This window comes from Sciurus carolinensis, chromosome 11 (genome assembly GCF_902686445.1).
Source record: "Sciurus carolinensis chromosome 11, mSciCar1.2, whole genome shotgun sequence".
In the NCBI taxonomy this organism is placed as follows: Eukaryota; Metazoa; Chordata; class Mammalia; order Rodentia; family Sciuridae; genus Sciurus; species Sciurus carolinensis.
The window spans coordinates 79,771,612-79,791,664 of NC_062223.1; the positions used below are offsets into that span (position 1 = coordinate 79,771,612).

Here is a 20,053-nt window from a genome sequence, read left to right on the forward strand (position 1 = left end):
CATGTCAAAGATTTTAGACAGATTATACAAATATTATAAATTTAGGAGACATCATTTCTAAGAACCATGACTCAGACTGTGGAAAAAACGTGATGGTTGATTAACTGAATGTAATTAATATCACTGAATTATACACTTAAAATGGTGAAAACAAATGGCATATATTCACTTTACCACAATTACAAAATTTCTTTAAAAAATTTTTTTAGGCAGGTGACGAGCCTGCTGCACGCTCCTCCGCGCACAGGTCACACCCGGGTTCCCACTTCTATTGCTAAAGCACACCCCCTACACACGGGATCCCGGCGCTGCGCCGCCCCTCTTCTCAATCTCGGTCGCCTCATTAATAAAATCGAGGTGGTTGCTGAGATGACCTTTAAGGGTCCTTCGAGATCGATGTATTCGTCTGCCCAGAGCACACAAAAAAGTTCGAATTCACGTTTCAGAGCAGATGTCCGGCGCAGAGGGTGCACTCCTACCCTTGCCTGGCGGGGTCCGGGGTAAGGAGGTCTGGGTCTCGGGTGCGCCAGCCACCGCGCGCGTGCGCAATGGCCTCGGGTGCGCGGCGGCTCTCCGCGCCCCGCCTCACCCACGCCCGCTGCCATTAGCAGAGGGAGGCGGAGGGGCTGTGCGTGTTGGGCTTGGCTGACCGTTGGCCCCTCAGCCGACGCTCAAGCACAGCTCCCTCGCCGCCCCTCACCTCCTCTCCTCCCCGGCTCCGCGTGCCAACACCCCGGCTCCGTTGCCAACACCTTCTGAGCCGGGGAGGAGGGAACGGAGCCGGGGAGGAGGGGAGGATCCCTCCCGCGTGACGCCCCGGGCCTCCTGCTCGCCCACAGCCGGCCCGCCCCAGGGGCGTGAAGAGGGGCGGGACTGCGGACTTCGGACTCTGGCCCCCAGGCCGCCTCCTGTCCCGCAGGAGCAGGCACCCTAGTCAGACTGTAAGGGAGCCATGTCGGCGCTGCAGGGGCTCTGGCCCCAGGTCCAGGACACCTGCACCTCTCTGGGGTTTATGTTGTCGATCGTGCTGTTCATGGGGCTGGGCCGCGTGATTGCTCGGCAGCAGCTGCACAGGCCCCTGGTCCACGCCTTCGTCTTGGAGTTCCTAGCCACCTTCCAGCTCTGCTGCTGCACCCACGAGCTACAATTGCTTAGCGCGCAGGACTCCACGCACCCCACCTGGACGCTGACGCTAATCTACTTCTTCTCGTTGGTGCATGGCCTGACTCTGGTGGGCACTTCCAGCAACCCTTGCGGCGTGATGATGCAGATGATGCTGGGGGGAATGTCCCCGGAGATGGGTGCAGTAAGGCTGTCGTCTCAGCTGGTTAGCGCTCTATGCAGCAGGTACTGCATAAGCGCCCTGTGGAACCTGGGTCTGACCAAGTATCACTTCAGCGAGAGGAGCTTGGCTTGCAAGAATCCCATCAATGCCGATTTACCCAAAGCGATCATCACAGAGGCCATCTGCTCCTTTATCTTCCACAGCGCTCTGCTGCACTTCCAGGAGGTCCGAACCAAGCTCCGTATCCACCTGCTGGCTGCACTCATCACCTTTTTGGCCTATGCAGGTTTGTCATTTCCCACAAAACACTTGGCACGTCTGGAACCTCTGTGACCCGAGGCTCTTAAGTTCTTTACCAAGATACATCGGAAACCCCTACACCGCTGTGATGTAAATATTGGTATCCCTCAACCCCTTTATTCTAACCATTTTGCAGCCCATTCTTAACCAACAGGGCCGAGAACAGATCCTTCAGATTCAGTGCTGTTTTCAAACACACAGAGAAAGGAGCCACTTCTTGTGCTGAAACTTGAGATCCTGTTAGATATTGCCATGGGTTCAGATATCCTACAAAGGGATTGTTTTAACGTTAGAGAAGAAAGACAACTTATCAGTTACCTCTTTTATCATGTAAAGGTGATATAGATGGTTTCTGACACTCACTGAAAAATGATCCTGGGTCTAAAAAGTTCCTTTCTTTTTAAAGCACAAAGCACATGATTGGTTAGTAGTTAAGAATGGGGAATAGAAATTCTGTAGTTCCATTTCCTAGTCTTTTCCTACAAATTAATCATTTATTTTCTTAATAATTCATCGAGTTATAAATGAACTTTTAATTGGCCTATCAAGAAAGTTGGGGCTGGGGAGATAGCTCAGTCGGTAGAGTGCTTGCCTTATAAGCACAAGACCCTGGGTTTGATCCCCAGCACGCCCCCCCCCAAAAAAAAGTAAGTTGTATTTTTAAAGTTAAGACTTGCTTGAAACTAAGATTGCTTTTTAAAAATATGTATTTATGTGGTGCTGAAGATCGAACCCAGTGCCTCACTACCACTGAGCTTTAACCCCCACCCCTAAGGATGCTTTTTAAAAATAACTTCTCTTGATTTCTTTTAAACCATTTCTTTAGCTTGACAGACTTCAGATGCAGCTGGCAGATTTTCTAAATAAGACAAGAAAAATACAAAAAAAAAAGTTTAATGATAAAAATGTATCATTTAAGATGATTACAATAAAGGTTGGTGATGTAGTTCAGTGGCAGAGCATTTAGTTAGCATTCATGAGGCCCAGAGCTTGGCTCAATCCCTCCTCCCCCTACTCCCAAATGATTACAACAGAATACCTTTACTGGGACCATATCTGAATTATAAAATGTTTCCAAGGCATGACTGTAACAAAGGAAATTTATAGTAGTTGTCTGTCTTCTGCCCATTAACGTGAAACTTTCAAGTAGAAACAAACCTCAAGATAAGGGCTCCTAAATATGTTTGACCTTCCAGGGCTAAAATGAAAGACCTAATCCATTTTCCCTTCTTTAGGCATAGTTTCATTTTTTAGTATACACAGGTGAAAGCAAATGCCGTAGAAGAGAGGGAAGGGCATATGCATATTTAAGGGGTTGGTGAATAGTTGCTCATTTATTCAAGTTTTAGGTTTGAGCTAAATCCTAAATATCCACTATGTACGAACTGAATTGTCCTTGGTGAAAAGTTATGCTGAGTGAGGCAGCACAGGCTCTGATTCCAGTTACTCAGGAAGCTGAGGCAGGAGGATCCCAAGTTCAAGGCCTGCTTGAGCAACTTGACAAAACTCTTTCTCCAAATAAAAAAATTTAAAAAGGGCTAGAGATGTAGCTCAGTGTATCTAAGAACCAGGGAAAACAAAGAACAGTGATGCCGCCCCTCCCCCCAACAGCTTAATCTTTTACAGTAAAAGATTTTTAAAATAAAACATTGACAGTTGGATCTTTCTCTACCTATGTCCTTCCTCTGTTGAGTATCCTCAAGTTGGTATGCTTTTTTATATTTTTAATGTAGTTGTGATTCCATAAATAATTCTGCATATATTAGTCATTTTCTGTTTTATAAGTGATAGAGATTTTGAGGGAAGAGAAATAATATTTGAAGTTATAGATTAATACAAGGAAAGCTGTTGGAAGGAATATGTAAAAGATGAACTTAAGGAATCTAAAACACTGTCCCTTTTTCTTGAAACGTGGGAACTAATCAATGGAAGGGGGAGAGAGTAAAAGGATCGCTAGAACAGTGGTTCTCAACATTCTCCCTGCATTGGAATGACCTGGGGAGCTTTTAAAATATACCCATTCTGGGTTCAGAGATTAAAATGTAATTGTGCTGTGAAGGAGCCTAGGCAGTGGTATATTTAATTTTATTTATTTATTTATTTATTTATTTATTTATTTATTGGTACCAGGGACTGGACCCAGGAATGCTCTATCACTGAGCCACATCCCCAGCCCTTTTTAAAATTTTTTGAGACAGGGTCTCAGGTTTTGAACCTGCAATCCTCCTGCCTCAGTCTCCCGAGCAGCTGGGATTACAGGCATGTGCCACCATGCCTGGCAGCAGTAATATATTTTAAAGTTCCCCAGGTGATTCCTTTTGAAACCGAGGTTGAAAACCACTGTTCTAGGAGCCTAGTTATTGTCCAATTCAGAAGCCACTAGCCTATTTAAATAGGCTATTTAAATTTAAATTAAGGAAAAATAAAGATTCAGTTCCTTACTGGCAGTAGCCACATTTTTCAACTGTAATGTACTATAACTACAGTCTTAGTGTTGGAGACCGCAGGGGTAAAACCAAGTAGAAAAATCATAATCTATGATAATCTTTCTTTCATTTTTTTCCCTGCCAGTACAGGACAGATAAAAGAGTATTCACTGGGTAACTATTATATGCCAAAGCATCTTGCTAGGAAATATATAATCTTAGTTAATCCTTACCAAAAGCCATTGATGAATACATTATTTCCATTTTAAGCAGAGTGAGGCTCAGAAGCAAAATGATCACTTCAATATACACAGCAAGCATGTGGAGGAACCATGCTTCAAACTGACACTAAAGCACTTACCCAGCTTTATTATCAACATTTATACAGTGTGCTCCTCATGAGTTCCAAAAACATACACAGCTGAATACAATTGGTTATAAAAATGAATGAAGTTCTGACATATACAATATGAACTTGGAAAACATTATGCTAAGGAAAATAAACCAGACACAATACACAGATATAATCCCAACAGCTCAGGAGGCTGAGGCAGGAGGATCACAAGTTGCAAGCTAGCCTTGGCAATCTAGTGAGACCCTGTCTCAAATAATGAAAAAACATGAGGTGAGGTGGAGGATCTGGAGATGTGGCTCAGTGGTAGACTGACCCTGGGTTCAAGTCCCACTACTTCTTTTGTTTTTTAAATTCTAGTGGGACATGGTGGGGCACGCCTATAATTCCAATGACTCAGGAGCCACTAAACAATTCAGTGAGACCCAATTCAAAATAAAAAATAAAAAGGGTTGGGGATGTGTCTCAGTGGTTAAGTACCCCTGGGTTCAATCCCCAGTACCAAAACTAAAATTAAAAAATTTTGAAACTCCAGACCCCCTCAAAAAAGACAACTATTATGACTCCACTTACATGAAATAATCCAAAACAGGCAAATTCATAGAATCAGAAAGTAGGATAGAGGTTATCAGGACTGGGGAGAAAAGGCATGGAGACTTTTTGTTAATGGGTACAGACCTCAAAGTGATAGAAAACTTCTTTTGGATGGAAAACTTCTGGAAAAAAGGACTGACAGTAAAACAGTAAAACAGTAAAACAGTAAAACAGTAAAAGCACTGTTGGATGTCAAAAACACTGAGTGGCACATTTTATGTTATATATATTTTACCACAATTAAGAATTTTTAATTACAAAAGGATTCTGTTATCAAATAAGTCTGGCAAACACTGAATTAAGCAGGTTTTGTAAGTACTATATAATGTGAAACTCTAAAAGGAAGATGTGGCATTTTATCAAATTTATGAAATCCTTTTGTCTAGGAGTGTGTAGCAGAAGGGAACCTACTTTGGAAATGCTGCAAAAAATTATATAATACCCTATGAGTTTCTATAGATATAAGTCATGACTTTGTTCCAAATAGAATGGACTGTCTTGGGACCAGTTGAGTGTCTGTGCGGCCAGGCAAAAATGAGGCTTTTGTAGGAACGAAAAGGGAAAGAAAGGCAGGAGGAGTTGGCTAGGTCACACATCACTACAAGTTACTTTCATGTATATTTTTTAAATACAAGTTACTTTCATGTATATTTTTTAAACTTCTAAAATACCATATATACAGGTTTGACAAAACTGCATGCTGGGAGATTTCTTTAATTACTTGGGCCTTGAAGGTACTCAGGAGTCATGAATTCAGGTCACATCAAAATAACTGATGATGTATTTTAAGATTCAGAACAGAACTGCCAGCAGCATAGCCACAGGCTTCTGGGATTAAGTATTGATTTAGCATTCTGAATTATTTTTTGTAGTGCTGAGGATTGAAACCCTGGCTTTGCACATACTAAGCAAATGCTCTGCCACTCAGCCAGCCCAGCAGTCTGAATTTTTATGTGCAGGTGAAGGCCACTGTTTTCATTACCACTGTGTAATTACTGGCTTCCCTAATGAAGTTAAGAAGAAAAAGAAAAGAGAAACAGAAAAAGCTGTGTGAGATCATGTTACAACTTTTTTTCTTTTCTTTTCTTTTTTTTTTTTGACATAGGGTCTTGCTAAGCTGCCCAGGTTGGTCTTGAGCTCCTGGGCTCAAGTGATGCCCCTACTTCAGCCTCTCAAATAGCTGGGATTAGACAGGTGTGTGCTTAAAATTATAAATTATTATTTAGGATTTCAAGAAAATCTTCCTTAACTTGTATTTTTGTTCAATAAACAGGGTAAGAGAGGGATGCATTCATTTCTGTATATAATTAGATATTGAAAAAAAGTTATTTTACACGAGTTGTCATTATTACCGCACCTGTTTTTTTTTTTTATAGAATTTAAAATTATACACTGCTTTCTGACATAATACTTATCCTCATTTACTAGAAGGTAAGGTTTCAGTACAGAAACCACATTTGTTTTATTCATCATAATGTATAACTAGGACTTATGATGGTATCATCTGGTGCAAAGTAAACAGTTGTAAGAATCTTTAAGTGAATGAATTAGCAAATAGATTGTTCAATTAATAAAACTACATAGATAAAATACGTATCTGTGCATTCCATATTTTATGTCCATGGCTTCCAATATAAATCTAAAAATTTGTCTTAAGGGCTGGGGATATAGCTCAGTTGGTAGAGTGTTTGCCTAGCATGCACAAGGCCCTGGGTTCAATCCCCAGCGCTGTCAAAAAAAAAAATTAAATTGTCTTAAGAAATTGTATTATTTTTACTTTACTCCATACAGGATTTTTGGTATCCTTCTAAGTCATGAATGTAGATAAGCTTATCTGTCAAATGAGAAGTGAACTAAGTCCTTACATACTTTCCCTTCTAATACAACAACTATATGAAATAGATGTCATTACCAATTTCCAAATAAGAACTGGCTTCAAAGAAAGGTCTCCTACTTCCTTTTACTTCACCAGTATAATATAGTAGTCAAGAGTACAGACTTGGAGTTGGGCTGCGTTCTCATGCTAGATGCTTACTTTGGTCTCAGTTCCTTCATCTTTAAAATGGAGAACAACACTATGTCAAGAGTATGAGGGGGCTGGGGAGATAGCTCAGTCGGTAGAGTGCTTGCCTTGTAAGCACAAGGCCCTGGGTTCGATCCCCAGCACCAAAAAAAAAAAAAAAAAAAAAAAAGAGTATGAGGCTGGGCAAGGTGCTGCATGCCTATGATCCCAGGCTGAGGCAGGCGGGTTGGGAGCCCTAATCAACTCAGTGAGAGCCTGTCTCTAAATAAAATATAAAGAAGGTCTTGGGACGGGACAGGACTCAGTGGTTAAGTGCCCCTGGATTCAAACCCTGGTATCAAAAAAAAGGAAGAGTGTTCATATTCTTAGCACAGTACCTGGTATATACTACTAATTTGTCACAGGCTTCCATTATAACTCGATCATTGTTGCATGATCAATAATTTTGTTGGGATAAGTTCAGCAAAGTGTAGGCATTACAACTTTTATATCGAAAGTTAACTTATTTGCAAATAAGTCAATTTTTTTGTATACAAATCCCTAGGTGCTCCCCACACCTCCTAAACAGTTTAATGTCATTCTTCCAGGTCTATAACAACTAGTCCAAAAAGAGCTAGCAAGCTTAGGTAGTAAATTAGCATATCAACAGCGTGTGAACCAGCAATGAAAACTGGAATGTTTGGAGATATGGACCTTTGGAGAGCACTTGCTCAACACAACAGGAGGTTGAGACTACGTCTAGGGAAAGCAGTCTTGTCATTACAGAGGTATTTTCAATTCTGTTTTAATATGGTCTTTGCTTTGATTACATGCTGACCAAATAACTTCTGATATAGATCTGACCTTGGGGGTGGGGGCACTTACCAGGAAATGAGTGCCTTGGAGAGGGAAGACAAATATTTTGGTGACTAGAAAGGGCCAGCTTCCACTATAAATAGTAAATTGACCTTCTGGCTTATACATGAGTCTTATGTGATTTTAACTAGTATCCTATCATAGAGAATTTGATTCCCCTCAGGAATACTGAGAAACATTAGTGCCTATAATTGCCATATTTGAGACCTCACCTTGGTTATAGTGATTTCATTAAGTTCATACTGACCTCTAAGACTCTTGGCAGTCAGCCTGCTCGAACTCCTGGTGATAACTCTCTCAACATGCAGTTATATCGTCTCCCCTTCAAACGCCAATGGATCCAATGGATAGTAATCTATTTGCTGAAGCCATTTTCTGATAGTTCTCTATCTACTGAGTCTTTTTAGAAAATTCATGTTTAATTGCATAATACATGAACATTCTCTTTGTAAAAAACTAAAACACTGAAGTGCTTTTTGACTGCTCTCCTCCATGTCTGTCCCTCCTTTTCTGCCTTCTCTTCCCAGCAGGTAATCCTTCTGTGTGTTGTGTATTATGTCCTTCCAAAGCCTGTAAGTGCATTTATTATAAGTATAGATAATAATATGTTAAATTATACATTATTATGTATGTTTGTGTTCATGTTATCATAAAAAGTATCATACCTTTCTGCAGTCTGCTTTTTTTGGTGGTTTGTTCAATAATTTATCTTGGAGATCTATGTTAGTAAAGAGATTTCTCTCATTATTTCAGAATGCTTCATTATTATCCTAAAGTAATAATAAGCTTATTCAGCAATTTTCCTGTAAACAGATATTTAGGTTTTTCCCCAATTCTTTGCTACTATAAATAATCACCCTTGTATATATGTTTCTGTAGGTTTTCAGCTGTGGAGGATTTTGCCCCCAGGGGACATTTGGGTTGTTATAATATGGGGAGAAGGGAGTGCTACTAGCATCTAATGGGTAGGGTCCGGGGATGCCACTAAACATCTTATGGTGCATAGGACAGACCCTCACAACAAAAGAATTATCCAGTAAAACAGCAAAGCCAGTGCCACATCTGAGGTTTTTGTTAACACAGAATCCATACCTGATAGGGACTTCTGGTTCAGTTTTAACTATTGCTATGTAACAAACCATCCCATAACTTAAAATAACAATTTATTATTTTTCACAATTCTCTAGGTTAGAGGCAAATTCCATGACATCATTCATGCAGCTCCATTCACCGGACAGTGGTGGGGCTGGAAAAGCTGAGGAACCTTCCTGTTGGTGCTGTCATCTGGGATGCCTTAGTGCCCCTTCGTGTGGCCTCCCATTCTCCAGCAGCCCACACCAGTTTACTTCTATGGTCAGGGCATTGTTCGGAGAGCAAAACAGTAGAGGCTGATGGGCTTACTGACACCTGAACCTAGAATTCACACAGCACCACACGCCACATTCAGAATTCAGTGTCACCTTTGCTGCATTCCGTCAACCCAAGTTGCAAAGCCAGTCTGTTTCCCCTTTCTTTTCCCCTTAAGAGAGGGGAAAGACTACCTCTTAGGGGGAAGAGCAGCTTCCACCAGGTCAGCAGTTCAAGTTTTTTAGGGTTGGTGTGGTTATGTTTATCTTGGCCCTAAGAAAAAGTCTCCAGTATATCATGACCTATAGGTCTGAAGTAATCTAACTGTAAGGGCAATGGCTCACTTGGTCTATTAATGCTGAAAAATGCTTTAGGAAGTCACTGATAATTGATGTTAATGCATATCACATTATAAAGATATTATGATTTTTTTGTGTCCATGTTGTCTAGTACACAGGAAATATTTTTTGTCGGCGGGGGGATGTAGAATTGAAATGAAATGATCAGCTGCCAACCATAAAACTCTGTTGAGCCTTGGCAGTTGCAGGTTTAACATGCCAGGATTTGATTGTTCAAGAATATTCTGAAGGCCCATGAGGTGATGCCAGTTATCATTGCTGAGGTAAAAAAACAAATCATACTACGAGGCTGGTACGCTAGCAAAAACTCTCAGCCATCCTGTGAGCGTGACCCAGGGCTCAGTAGTTTCATCCCAGCCTCGCTTCATTGTTCTCATCCTATCAAGAATGAAATCTCATTTGTGAAATCTTAGGAAAAGATCACTTATTTTTTCAACATCCAATGTCAGAGTTTTATTGGCAAGGAAGAAAAACAAACACTGTTAGTAGAAAGTACTCCCATAAATAGAATTGCAAAAATCCCAAATCATTGATTGAAAGATTGATTGATCACTTAACATTTTACTTTTCTGAATGTTAGGCAAATGGACAGGCTCTGCAGTATATATCAATGTAAAACGTGTGAAAGTCTCAGGATCTCTGTGGTTGAGTGAAGAGGCAGCTGTGTGCCGCTAAGTCCTCATCTGGAGGAACTACCAACAGTGCCAGTCTTAGGGATGCTCTTAGGGTGTACTTTGAAAAGCAGTCACGGCTCTGGTGAGCAGTGTTAGAGTCTTTCAGCTCCCTGTGCTTTTCCTTTTGTACTATGTAGACGGGACTATAGATTCCTGGGTCCCACGACAGTTACCTTGGGTACAGAGCTGGGACGTGAATACTGAAAAATAGTCAACAGTTACAATTTGCACTTATCTTTCACGAAGCGACTCACACTTAAAAAAAAAATAACCATTTTATTGAGATGGTCACTTTTTAGGGATCTTCTGACAAGTGAAAATGGAAGAGATGATATTTTGGTCCATTTTACTTTTTGTTTTCAATATAAAGGTATGCTTATGCCTAAAAGAACCCTGGGGTGGTATATCTATTCTAATTGTATTTTCATTTTACTTTATTATTATTCATTGATTCAAACTGATAAATGTGAAGAGTCGCCAAATCTCCTATCTCATAAAACTATAGAAATTCACGATAACAGAATGCATGAGCTTTCAGTGTGTACTTTATAGTAAAGGCAGAACACCAAGTGTAAACTCTTGATGTCTTTGTCTTCTATTTTTTCTACTTGGCATAATAACCCATGATCTATTATACTTTATGCCAGGTGAATCTGCAGAGGAAGATAATAGAGTAAGACTACTTAAATATCTAAAATAAGAGTTACATTTAATAACCTATTTATTTCTAGATACAAGAAAATGTAAGACCACATTGTCTGGAATCACTTTGCTTAAAATGTATTACAGGAGGAAGCCTAACAGGAGCAGTGTTCAATCCAGCATTGGCACTCTCACTTCATTTCGTGTGTTTTGATGAAGCTTTCTCTCAATTTTTTATAGTATACTGGCTGGCTCCTTCTTTAGGTAAGCATATCTTTATTTAATATGTCTAAAAGATTAGAATATTTTAAAATATGATATGGCATGCTACTGTCAATTTCCAAAGCCAGAGTAGGCACAAAAAGGAAAATGAAAAAGGAAGTTAACCTGCTTGAGATAACCATTTATGCAGTATCCTTTAACTGTTTTTATCAGGGCTGGGAATGTGGCTTCATGCTGACTGAGTCGAATCTTTCAATCTCTCTCTCTCTCTCTCTCTCTTACACACACACACACACACAGACACACACGCACGCACGCACAAATACACACACCTTAACAGTGTGGTGGCACTTGCCTGTAGCCCAGCTACTCAGGAATCTGAGGAATGGGCTGGGAATATAGCTCAGTTGGTAGAGTGCTTGCCTATCAAGCACAAGGCCCTGGGTTCAATCCCAGCCCTGGGGGGAAAAAAAATCTGAGGAAGGTGCATTGTTTAAGCCCAGGGGTGCAAGGTAAGCCTGGGAAAAAAAAAAAAAAGAAAAAGCAAAGAGTGGACAAAGATTTGGTTTTTCAAAGTTGTCAGCTCCAACTAAAATGTCATTTAGCTCATTTAACTTATTTTGGAGAAGGGCATCTCATGAAGCAATGAATAACTGTAGTAAGCATGGTTTTAAAATTATTCACAAGATCAGTTGGCCGTGGTGGTGCACGCCTGTAATTCCAGTGGCTTTGGAGACTGAGGCAGGAGGATCGCAAGTTTGAGGCCAGCTTCAGCAATTTAGCAAGGCCTGAAGCAACTCAGACCCTGTCTCAAAAAATTAAAATGGGTGAAATGTGGGGATATAGCTTAGTGGTCAAGCACCTCTGGTTTCAATCCCTGGTACAAAAAAAATTCACAAGTTATTTCTATTGAGTTTAGATATATAAAAGTCTTCTATAAAGAGGGATCAAATAACAAAAAAATTATATAATTACTGTAATCATAATATGCATTTCTTATAAATGAATAAGAGGATTATTCATTAATACACCACTGTCTTCTGTGTTTAGTTAGCATTTTGTTTCTTCGTGCTTGTTTTCTGTTTTTTTTGTTTTTGTTTTTTTAAAAGGCACAGGTAGAAGGGGAACACTGGCACCACACACAGGTTTGAATAGCCTCGTGTTTTTACTCCTCTCATTCACTTCCCATTCCTTTATCTCACATTTGCTCATCTATTATTCTTAATAATATCTACAGGTACAAATATTGGAGAAAATCTGCATTTAAAGACTAGTGATAGGTTTTCCCCCCAATCCTATGAAGTGCGTTTGTAGTGTTTTCCAGTAACCTCTTACAGGCAGTGGCACATGCCTGTAATCCCAGCTACTGAGGAGGCCAAGGCACGAGGATCTCAAGTTTGAGGCCAACCTCGGCAACTTAGTAAGCCATGTCTCAAAATGAAAAATAAAAGAGGGTTGGGGTGGAGGCTGGGGATGTAGCTCAGTGGTAGAATGCCCCAGGGTTCAATCCCTAGTGCCAGAAAAAAAAAAAAAAAATGTTAAAAGAGGTTACTAATTAGGCAGGAGAGTTTTTTGTTTGGGTACCAGGGGCACTTAACCACTGAGTCACATCCCCAGCCCTTTTTATTTTTACTTTTGAGAGGGTCTTGCTAAATTGCTGAGGCTGGCTTTGAACTTGTGATCCTCCTACCTTAGCCTCCTGAGTCACTAGGAATACAGGTATGCACCACCTTGCCCAGCTGGTGGTAGTTTTTATATGAAAAATTCCTCCCAATGTGTTGTACTTGGAACCAATACATATTATTTAACATATTTATTAGTGTGCTTCAACTACAATTTTATTGTAGGCCCACGATGTAAAAGCATTATTTCATATATTACTTGAAAGAACATTTAAAATGTCTTTCCAGAAAATTTTTAAAAGAAAAAATCTGAAGAAATAATGTTCTCTGCAAAGGGACCTTGATTTTTTTTTTTTCTTAAAACAGGTTTTCCAACTCAAAGTACTTAATGACTTCTTCCCAGAAGAGCATATAATAGGAAAAGCACTAGTGCTAAGAAAGAAAAATAGCTCATCACCTTTTTTTTTTTTTTTGGGTGCTGGGGATCGAACCCAGGGTCTTGTGCTTACAAGGCAAGCACTCTACCGACTGAGCTGTCTCCCCAGCCCCCCGCTCATCACCTTTTACAGACCAGAGTGGGAGAGTGAAAAAAGGGATTACGTTCTCAAGTTTGTATAGTCCAAACAGGAAGATAACATTGAACCCAGGGCCTTGTGCTTAGACAATTGTGGCAAGTACTCCACCGACTGAATTATCTCCCCAGCCTCCTCAAAACATTTTAAAAGACACAATTGAAACACCAAAATTAAAAAAATATAAAATGGTGCTCGCTTCGGCAGCACATATACTAAAATTGGAACGATACAGAGAAGATTAGCATGGTCCCTGCGCAAGGATGACACGCAAATTCGTAAGCGTTCCATATTTTTAACAATAGTGAACCATGATCAAGTTGGGTTCATCCCAGAATGCTCAGTTGGTTTAATATCCAGAAATCAATAAATGTAATTCATCACATCAATAAACTTAAAGTCAAGAATCAAAAAAAAAATATATATATATATAAAATGTTCACTCATTTGCTTCCTGTGCAAGGAATTTCTTACTAGTGGCATCAATCAAAATTTTCTGTAATTATATATGGCCCTATTTAGCTTATTGAAAATACTCAAAGATTCTAAGTTGTCCTAAAAAGATCCTTAGCTTTTTTCTTAGACCCAACATAAAATTTCTGTTGTAGTTTTGGGTTTATAAAGGCATATTTCTGTACAAGGTTTATGACTGAGAAACAATGAAAGCATTCTTCAATGAATTGGATAAAATACAAATGTGAATAAATACACACAGTTTTTAGAATACTAATTTCTAGCTTGCCATTGAATTTTGTCATATATTAAAGTTACATTCCCACTGGAATTTGGCTCCAAGTGAAATAAAAAGTCACAAACTCTGAGAATGGGGAAAATAAGAAAAGTATGATTTACAAGAGTCAGAGTTAAGAGATGCATCAAAAAAGAAAAACACAAAAACCCAACTGCCAAAGCTACGTTGGGCAATGTCACTGGAGGGAGACAGAATAATCTCAAGATGTCTATCTTCTCTCTTTTTTTTTAAATATTTTTAGTTGTAGATGGACACAATACCTTTGTTTATTCCTTTTATTTTTTACTTTGAGACAGGGTCTCACTAAGTTGCTGAGGTTAGCCTCAAACCTATGATCCTCCTGCTTCAGCCTCTCAAGTCACTAGGATTACAGGCGTGTGCCACCATGCCCTCCCCCGCCTTTTTTTTTTTTTTTAAGTTGTAGATGGACACAGTGCCTTTATTTTATTTATTTTTCTGTGGTGCTGAACCCAGTGTCTCACATGTGCTAGGCAAGTGCTATACCACTGAGCCATGGCCCCAGTCCCTTCTTTCCCTTCTTGACTAAGCAGAGAGCAAACTAGTGGGAGCCACAGTCTTTATTTTCTTTCTTGTTTCTCATCATAGTAGAGATAATTATAATTTCTTTAATGGCTCCCATCATCTTCCCAAATGAAAAATGTTAGAAATGTGACTATTAGAATGTATACATGGGGCTGGGGTTATGGCTCAGTGGTAGTGTGCTCACCTAGCCCAGGTGAGTCCCTGGGTTTGATCCTCAGCACCACATAAAAATAAAATAAAGGTATTGTGTTCACCTACAAGTAATAAAAAAATTTTAAAAAAAGAATGTATACAGGGCTATTTTCTAGTTTTTACATTTCATACAATAAAAACTGGCCAATTCTATGTGCTTCTATGAAACTGCAATTCCATTTTTAGAAAACATTTTAAATGTCATGCCTTATTTTCTAGCTTTGACTTTAGGAAGAATTGACAAAATATGTTGTCAATTAACATAGGGATCATATCTGATTCCTTTTCATTTGAAGACTGGTTGCAGATTCATCTTTTAAAAATATATTAAGGTACTGAAATGCTAGCCAAATCTTAAGGTTTTGTTATTGCCAAACAAGAAAGTGGTAAATTTTAAATCTGCATGGAACAAAACTAATTTTTATCTAAATATAAGCTATCTACAATTTTAAGTCTAAATGTAGTTAAGATTTTAAAAAACTGAAGAATTCCCTTTTACGGTAGCAATTTGAACCTTTGGGTCACTCTCATTCCTGTTTCACATTGAAGCAATGGCTACATGCTAGATTTGTCTAGTGTAACCTCAAAAATGAAGATATTAGGACTAGGGGTGTAGCTCAGTGGTAGAGTGCTTGCCTAGCATGCACAAGACCCTAAGTTTGCTCCCCAGCACTGCAAAAACAAAACAAACACAAAAAAGATTTACTAATAAGCAAAATTTAAAAAATGTTTGTTTCTATTATGTTAAAAAAATCAGCATTGACTGAATATTTTACTTGCTAAAATCTCTAAAAGCTATTAGTGGTAAGACTGATGAAAAAGAGAAGCAAGAAAGTAACCTAACGTACTGTTCTGATTTGAGCATTCCACGTGAGAATTGGAGTACTTTTGGTTGCTGTTCCCTGGGTACATCCCTGGGGCACAGTGGGCCATTGCCATTTTTGAGGTGCAGCTAAAGACCCAAGTCCAGGCTTTCCCAGCAAGTCTGTAAGGGAGTCAGAACTAAAACTATTAATCTGTGAGTCTTATTTGTCCTTTGAATTTACTATTTAGATACTGCAATTTTTATCAAGTACATAGTGTTTTTAAGGATTCATGGTTGAAGAAAAATGTGAGAATATCCGTCTTAATGTATACCCAATTAGGGACTGACTTTAAGATTGTTTTGTTTTTATTTTACCTTATTTTGTCTTTCAGGTATATTGTTGATGATTTTAATGTTCAGCTTTTTCCTTCCATGGCTGCATAACAATACAATTAATAAAAAGGAATAACTATTCCAAAAGACTCAAACTAAGTTACAGGACGGTCAAGCTGGATGTGCTATACACTGGCCGCACTGGATTCGTCAATGTTTTAACTTCCTTTGAGGAAGCTGTCTTAAGTTTTCATCATTGGGACTTAAAAAAAAATTACTGTGAAAATGAGGTATCCTGTATGTCTCAGTTAAGACTTGTTCTTTTGAGTGATGTGTTAAATGCTGCTAGAAAAGACTCATTCATTAAACCTCACATAAATCTCAAATGATAATTATTAACTTTGAGGAAAATCAAATGAGCACAAGGTTGAGAAGGGGAGAGAAAGTGATGGAAGGCTGAAAGAAACTGTATATGGGGTGTTGCCTGAATGAATTGGATTACTTAACCAAAGTACAAGTCTAGCTTACAGAACTGAAGAGAACTGGATAGAAGATACTTTCCAGAGACTACCTCACACACTGAAACCATCAGCGGTGTCATCTTTCAATAGGAAAATTGCTTTTTGAAGAGTATATATCCCCTCATTCTCAAGGGGTTTCCTAAATTTTAAATATATTCTAATTTCTAAAATTTTTCTCTAAGTAGATAATCACTAGCTTCAGGCAAGTTGTATAACAGAATTAAAAACTCATAGGAAGCCGAGATTAAACCTATCTACCTTTTAATGTACCTTACACCTACCAGGTGAAGTAGGTACATGTATTTTTAATCTTTATTTTACAGATAAGGAAACTAAACCTAGATGGGTCTGTCGTTTACTGCTTCAACCCAAAAACTCCTCTCGGCCATCGTTGTGATCTAAGGAAAATAGAGTTTTGAAGATTTGTTAAATTTTTAATTATTATTTTATTTTTATTTATTTACTTTGTTTGCAGTGCTGGGGATTGAACCCAGGGCCTTGTGCTTTCGAGGCAAGCACTCTACCAACTGAGCTATATCCCCAGTCCCATTAAATTTTTTATAATAATATTAAATAAAGGAATTAATTAGTATTTTTGAGGTTTAAAGAACCTTCAACTTTTCTCTATTGTCTTATTGTCTGAGGTTGAATTTTCATTAAAAGTTCAGATCATAAAAGGTTAGTGTTTCTCTCCAAAGGCGATTCTATTATCAGTTAGAATTGAAAGTAAAAAATATATAAATATATGTGGTGAGATGACTGAGCAATAATCAAGTAACAAGCAAATGGTAAGTCGCCAGGTAATTAAAGCCTGTTGGTGCTCCGCCTGTAGTCAATCGCTTTACTTACAACTGTCGACTGAGCAGTGGCAGCTTGTTGTTAAGTCCACCTAACAGGCAGCTGGTTTGAAGATCAGTTTGTCTCTTTAACTTACAAAAAAAATACCATAGTAGTACTTTAAAAAGCAGAGGTCATAAAGTTGTGACTGAATAGGTAAAGGTTTCACTTATTTGTTTTACTGGGTCTGCTCAGTACTTAAAATAGTGTCAATATTTTAAGTCTTTTCACACAAAAATCCATAGTTTCAGCTTCTTTTGCAAAAAAAAAAACCAAAACAAAACAGAGTATCTTACAATATTAGGCCTGAATTCTGCCATGGCAACACCACTAAGTAACTGTTCTTCCCTTTAACAGTTGTCTTCCAAACATGAAGCTGTGTCACTGTTTCATGGCTATTTCTCTTATAGAAATAGTTTTTTATTCATGTTGCTTACATGAATATTATGGTTTAAGAAAAATGAGTATTAATTTGTGAAAATAGCCCTCTGAACTTCACATCAGACTAAATTTGTGACTTCTGATACCCCTGCTTCCTCTGCAATCTTCTCAAATGGTGGCCACTTCCCAACACTCTCACACCACTGCCTGGGGGTGGAATAAACCTATTCCTTGTCCTACTGCTACTTTTTCATTCTCCTCTACTTCCTACCTTAAAAACAGGGCATCAACTACCTGGGTACTAGTTGCAGTTAAGTATTGTATAGTTCCCTCAAGTCCCCCTTGTTCCTAAGGTCTGAGTTCCTGTCATTCTTTTTCTATAACACTACTCCAGTTATATTTCTTGGTAATTAATACCACAGAAATGATCCTTTTCAATGTCTTGGCCCCAGTTTGTTGGCTTGCTCTCCTTTGATAATCTTGGCTTTTACTTTGCCTTAGCTATAACTTATAGCTAAAGGTTCATCATAATAGGTAAAAAATTTCTGATCTCAAACACCCCACTTTCCGACTGTAACTCCTTTCCAGCTCACTCACTCTAGTACGCATCTCCAGTGATCCCCTGACTGCCACAGGGAACTTCTGCCCACTGACAACTTTTCACGTTTATTATCCTTCCCAAATACCATCTTCTACTTAAGCAACTTAAATTATGGCTGATCATCACAATCATGCTTGCATATACCTGTAAATCCCTTTCCTCATCTCTTCACCATACCCATAAAACTTAACCGCAACCTGATTAAATGCAGTGGTTTGCTTATTCTCTACCTGACACTCATGCTATAGAACACACCCAGAACTTGCTGTGTATATGTGTGTTTAGGGACTTGAGGTTGCTGTAGGCAGTTGTATATGTTTTACAAGACAGCACCTAAGCATCTTTCCTGTTTGGGGTAATACACCACTGTGAGACAGGGACAGTGCCATTTGTTATAAAAGCTTAAAGTGGTCAGATACTCCATCTGTCCCTTACAACTAAGGCACACAGTGCCATCCAGAACTTTTGAATCCTGAGTGTAGTGACTCAAAGAAACAATAAAGAAATTAGTCTAATAACAGCAGGAGAATTAAAAATCTTAAGTAACTGCTCCTGGTTCCTAACCTTTTTTATGAGCCTTATTTATTTTACTTTCTTGTCCATTTTGTGAACTAGAAAATAGCCAGTGTTTGAACTGATTTACAGCCAAAATTTGGACTGACAGATGTTATAATTTTATGAAAATTACTGCACTATCTTCATATTCAAAAAGTTCACTATTTGCAGTTTATTGCAAATTGTTTTTGCTTCTCTTCATAATGCTCTTAGCTATTTACTACTGCTACTAGTAAGTCTGATGCAACCATTCCAGTTGCCTTTATTAGCCTGTTAAATGCCTATAAACCGGATATTCCAGAGCATTAGATCTGTTTATAGAGGAGACTTGCCGTGAAGCTCTGAAGGTTCTACAAAAAATTGCATAGATTTCATGACATCTATTTTAATTGCTCAATGGAATTTTAAATTTCAAGCTTCTCAAATATATTCTAAGTGGTGGTTGAACCTTAGTATCTCTTATGAAGCCATTACTACTACTGGTAGTAATTAATATCTAGTGAGCTATTTTCTAGGCATTATCCTAAGTGCATTATATTATATGCATTAGTGATTCATATAATCTCAAAAAAAAAAAAAAAGAAAAATCCTCGCCACACATAGTGATGCATGCCTGTAATTCCAGTGACTTGGGAAGCTAAGGAGAATCACAAGTTTGATGCCACCCTCAGCAATTAAGTGAGACACTGTCTCAAAATAAAATATATAAAGGATTGGGGATGCAGCTCAGTGGTAGAACACCCCTGCATTCAATCCCTGGTACAATGAACAAACAAGCATTAGCCTGGATATACTGTACATTAGTCTTACTGCCAAGTCATACATCTTTTATTTTCTTTATCTTTACAAATTAAGATTAAAACATTCTAGCCAAATTCATTCCTTGCATTAAAGTTTTTCTAATTTCCCATTTGAAATTAGGAAGTCCCCAAATTAGATACTAGTTTTACTTCTGTATATATGAATATATGTAAGTATGTTTCATCTCCTTCATAATGTGAGGGCAACAATTCTATTAGAATCCACATAAAGGATGTTGCTTAGAATTTAATTACTAATATATTAGCTAGAGAAGATGGGTACAAGACATGGATTCATCCATTCTAGACATACTTTTAAAATAGTCTTTGCATGAGTATTAGCTATATTGCAGTAAGTGGATAAAAATTCTATAGATAAATCCAGTTTTAAGTATTTAGTATCTCTGAATCCTCACTAATCACTCCTGTCTTCTAAAAGTAAAGGACTATACACTATAAAA

At 38.5% G+C, this 20,053-nt stretch overlaps 1 protein-coding gene and 2 non-coding genes across 3 annotated transcripts; all 3 read left to right on the forward strand.

The window, feature by feature from the left end:
* Positions 1 to 625: 625 nt before the first annotated feature.
* Aqp11 (aquaporin 11) lies at positions 626 to 19,301 on the forward strand. Its single transcript, XM_047519433.1, has 3 exons — positions 626 to 1,571; positions 11,005 to 11,121; positions 15,957 to 19,301. Exons 1-3 carry the CDS (start codon positions 953 to 955, stop codon positions 16,031 to 16,033), a joined length of 813 nt encoding a protein of 270 aa, XP_047375389.1. The 5' UTR covers positions 626 to 952; the 3' UTR covers positions 16,034 to 19,301.
* Positions 6,615 to 6,691, forward strand: Trnaa-agc (transfer RNA alanine (anticodon AGC)). Its single transcript has one exon. It is a non-coding gene; the product is annotated as a tRNA-Ala (tRNA).
* On the forward strand, positions 13,465 to 13,570 carry LOC124960872 (U6 spliceosomal RNA). The gene has a single exon (XR_007104190.1). It is a non-coding gene; the product is annotated as a U6 spliceosomal RNA (small nuclear RNA).
* Positions 19,302 to 20,053: the final 752 nt, after the last annotated feature.

Bases quoted from the DNA above. Each gene is read 5' to 3' on its own strand.
- Aqp11 (XM_047519433.1), top strand. From the start codon at position 953: ATGTCGGCGCTGCAGGGGCTCTGGCCCCAGGTCCAGGACACCTGCACC. The intron at 1,572-11,004 runs GTTTGTCATTTC...AATGTATTACAG, and splicing joins CACCTTTTTGGCCTATGCAG to GAGGAAGCCTAACAGGAGCA. The intron at 11,122-15,956 runs GTAAGCATATCT...TTTGTCTTTCAG, and splicing joins CTGGCTGGCTCCTTCTTTAG to GTATATTGTTGATGATTTTA.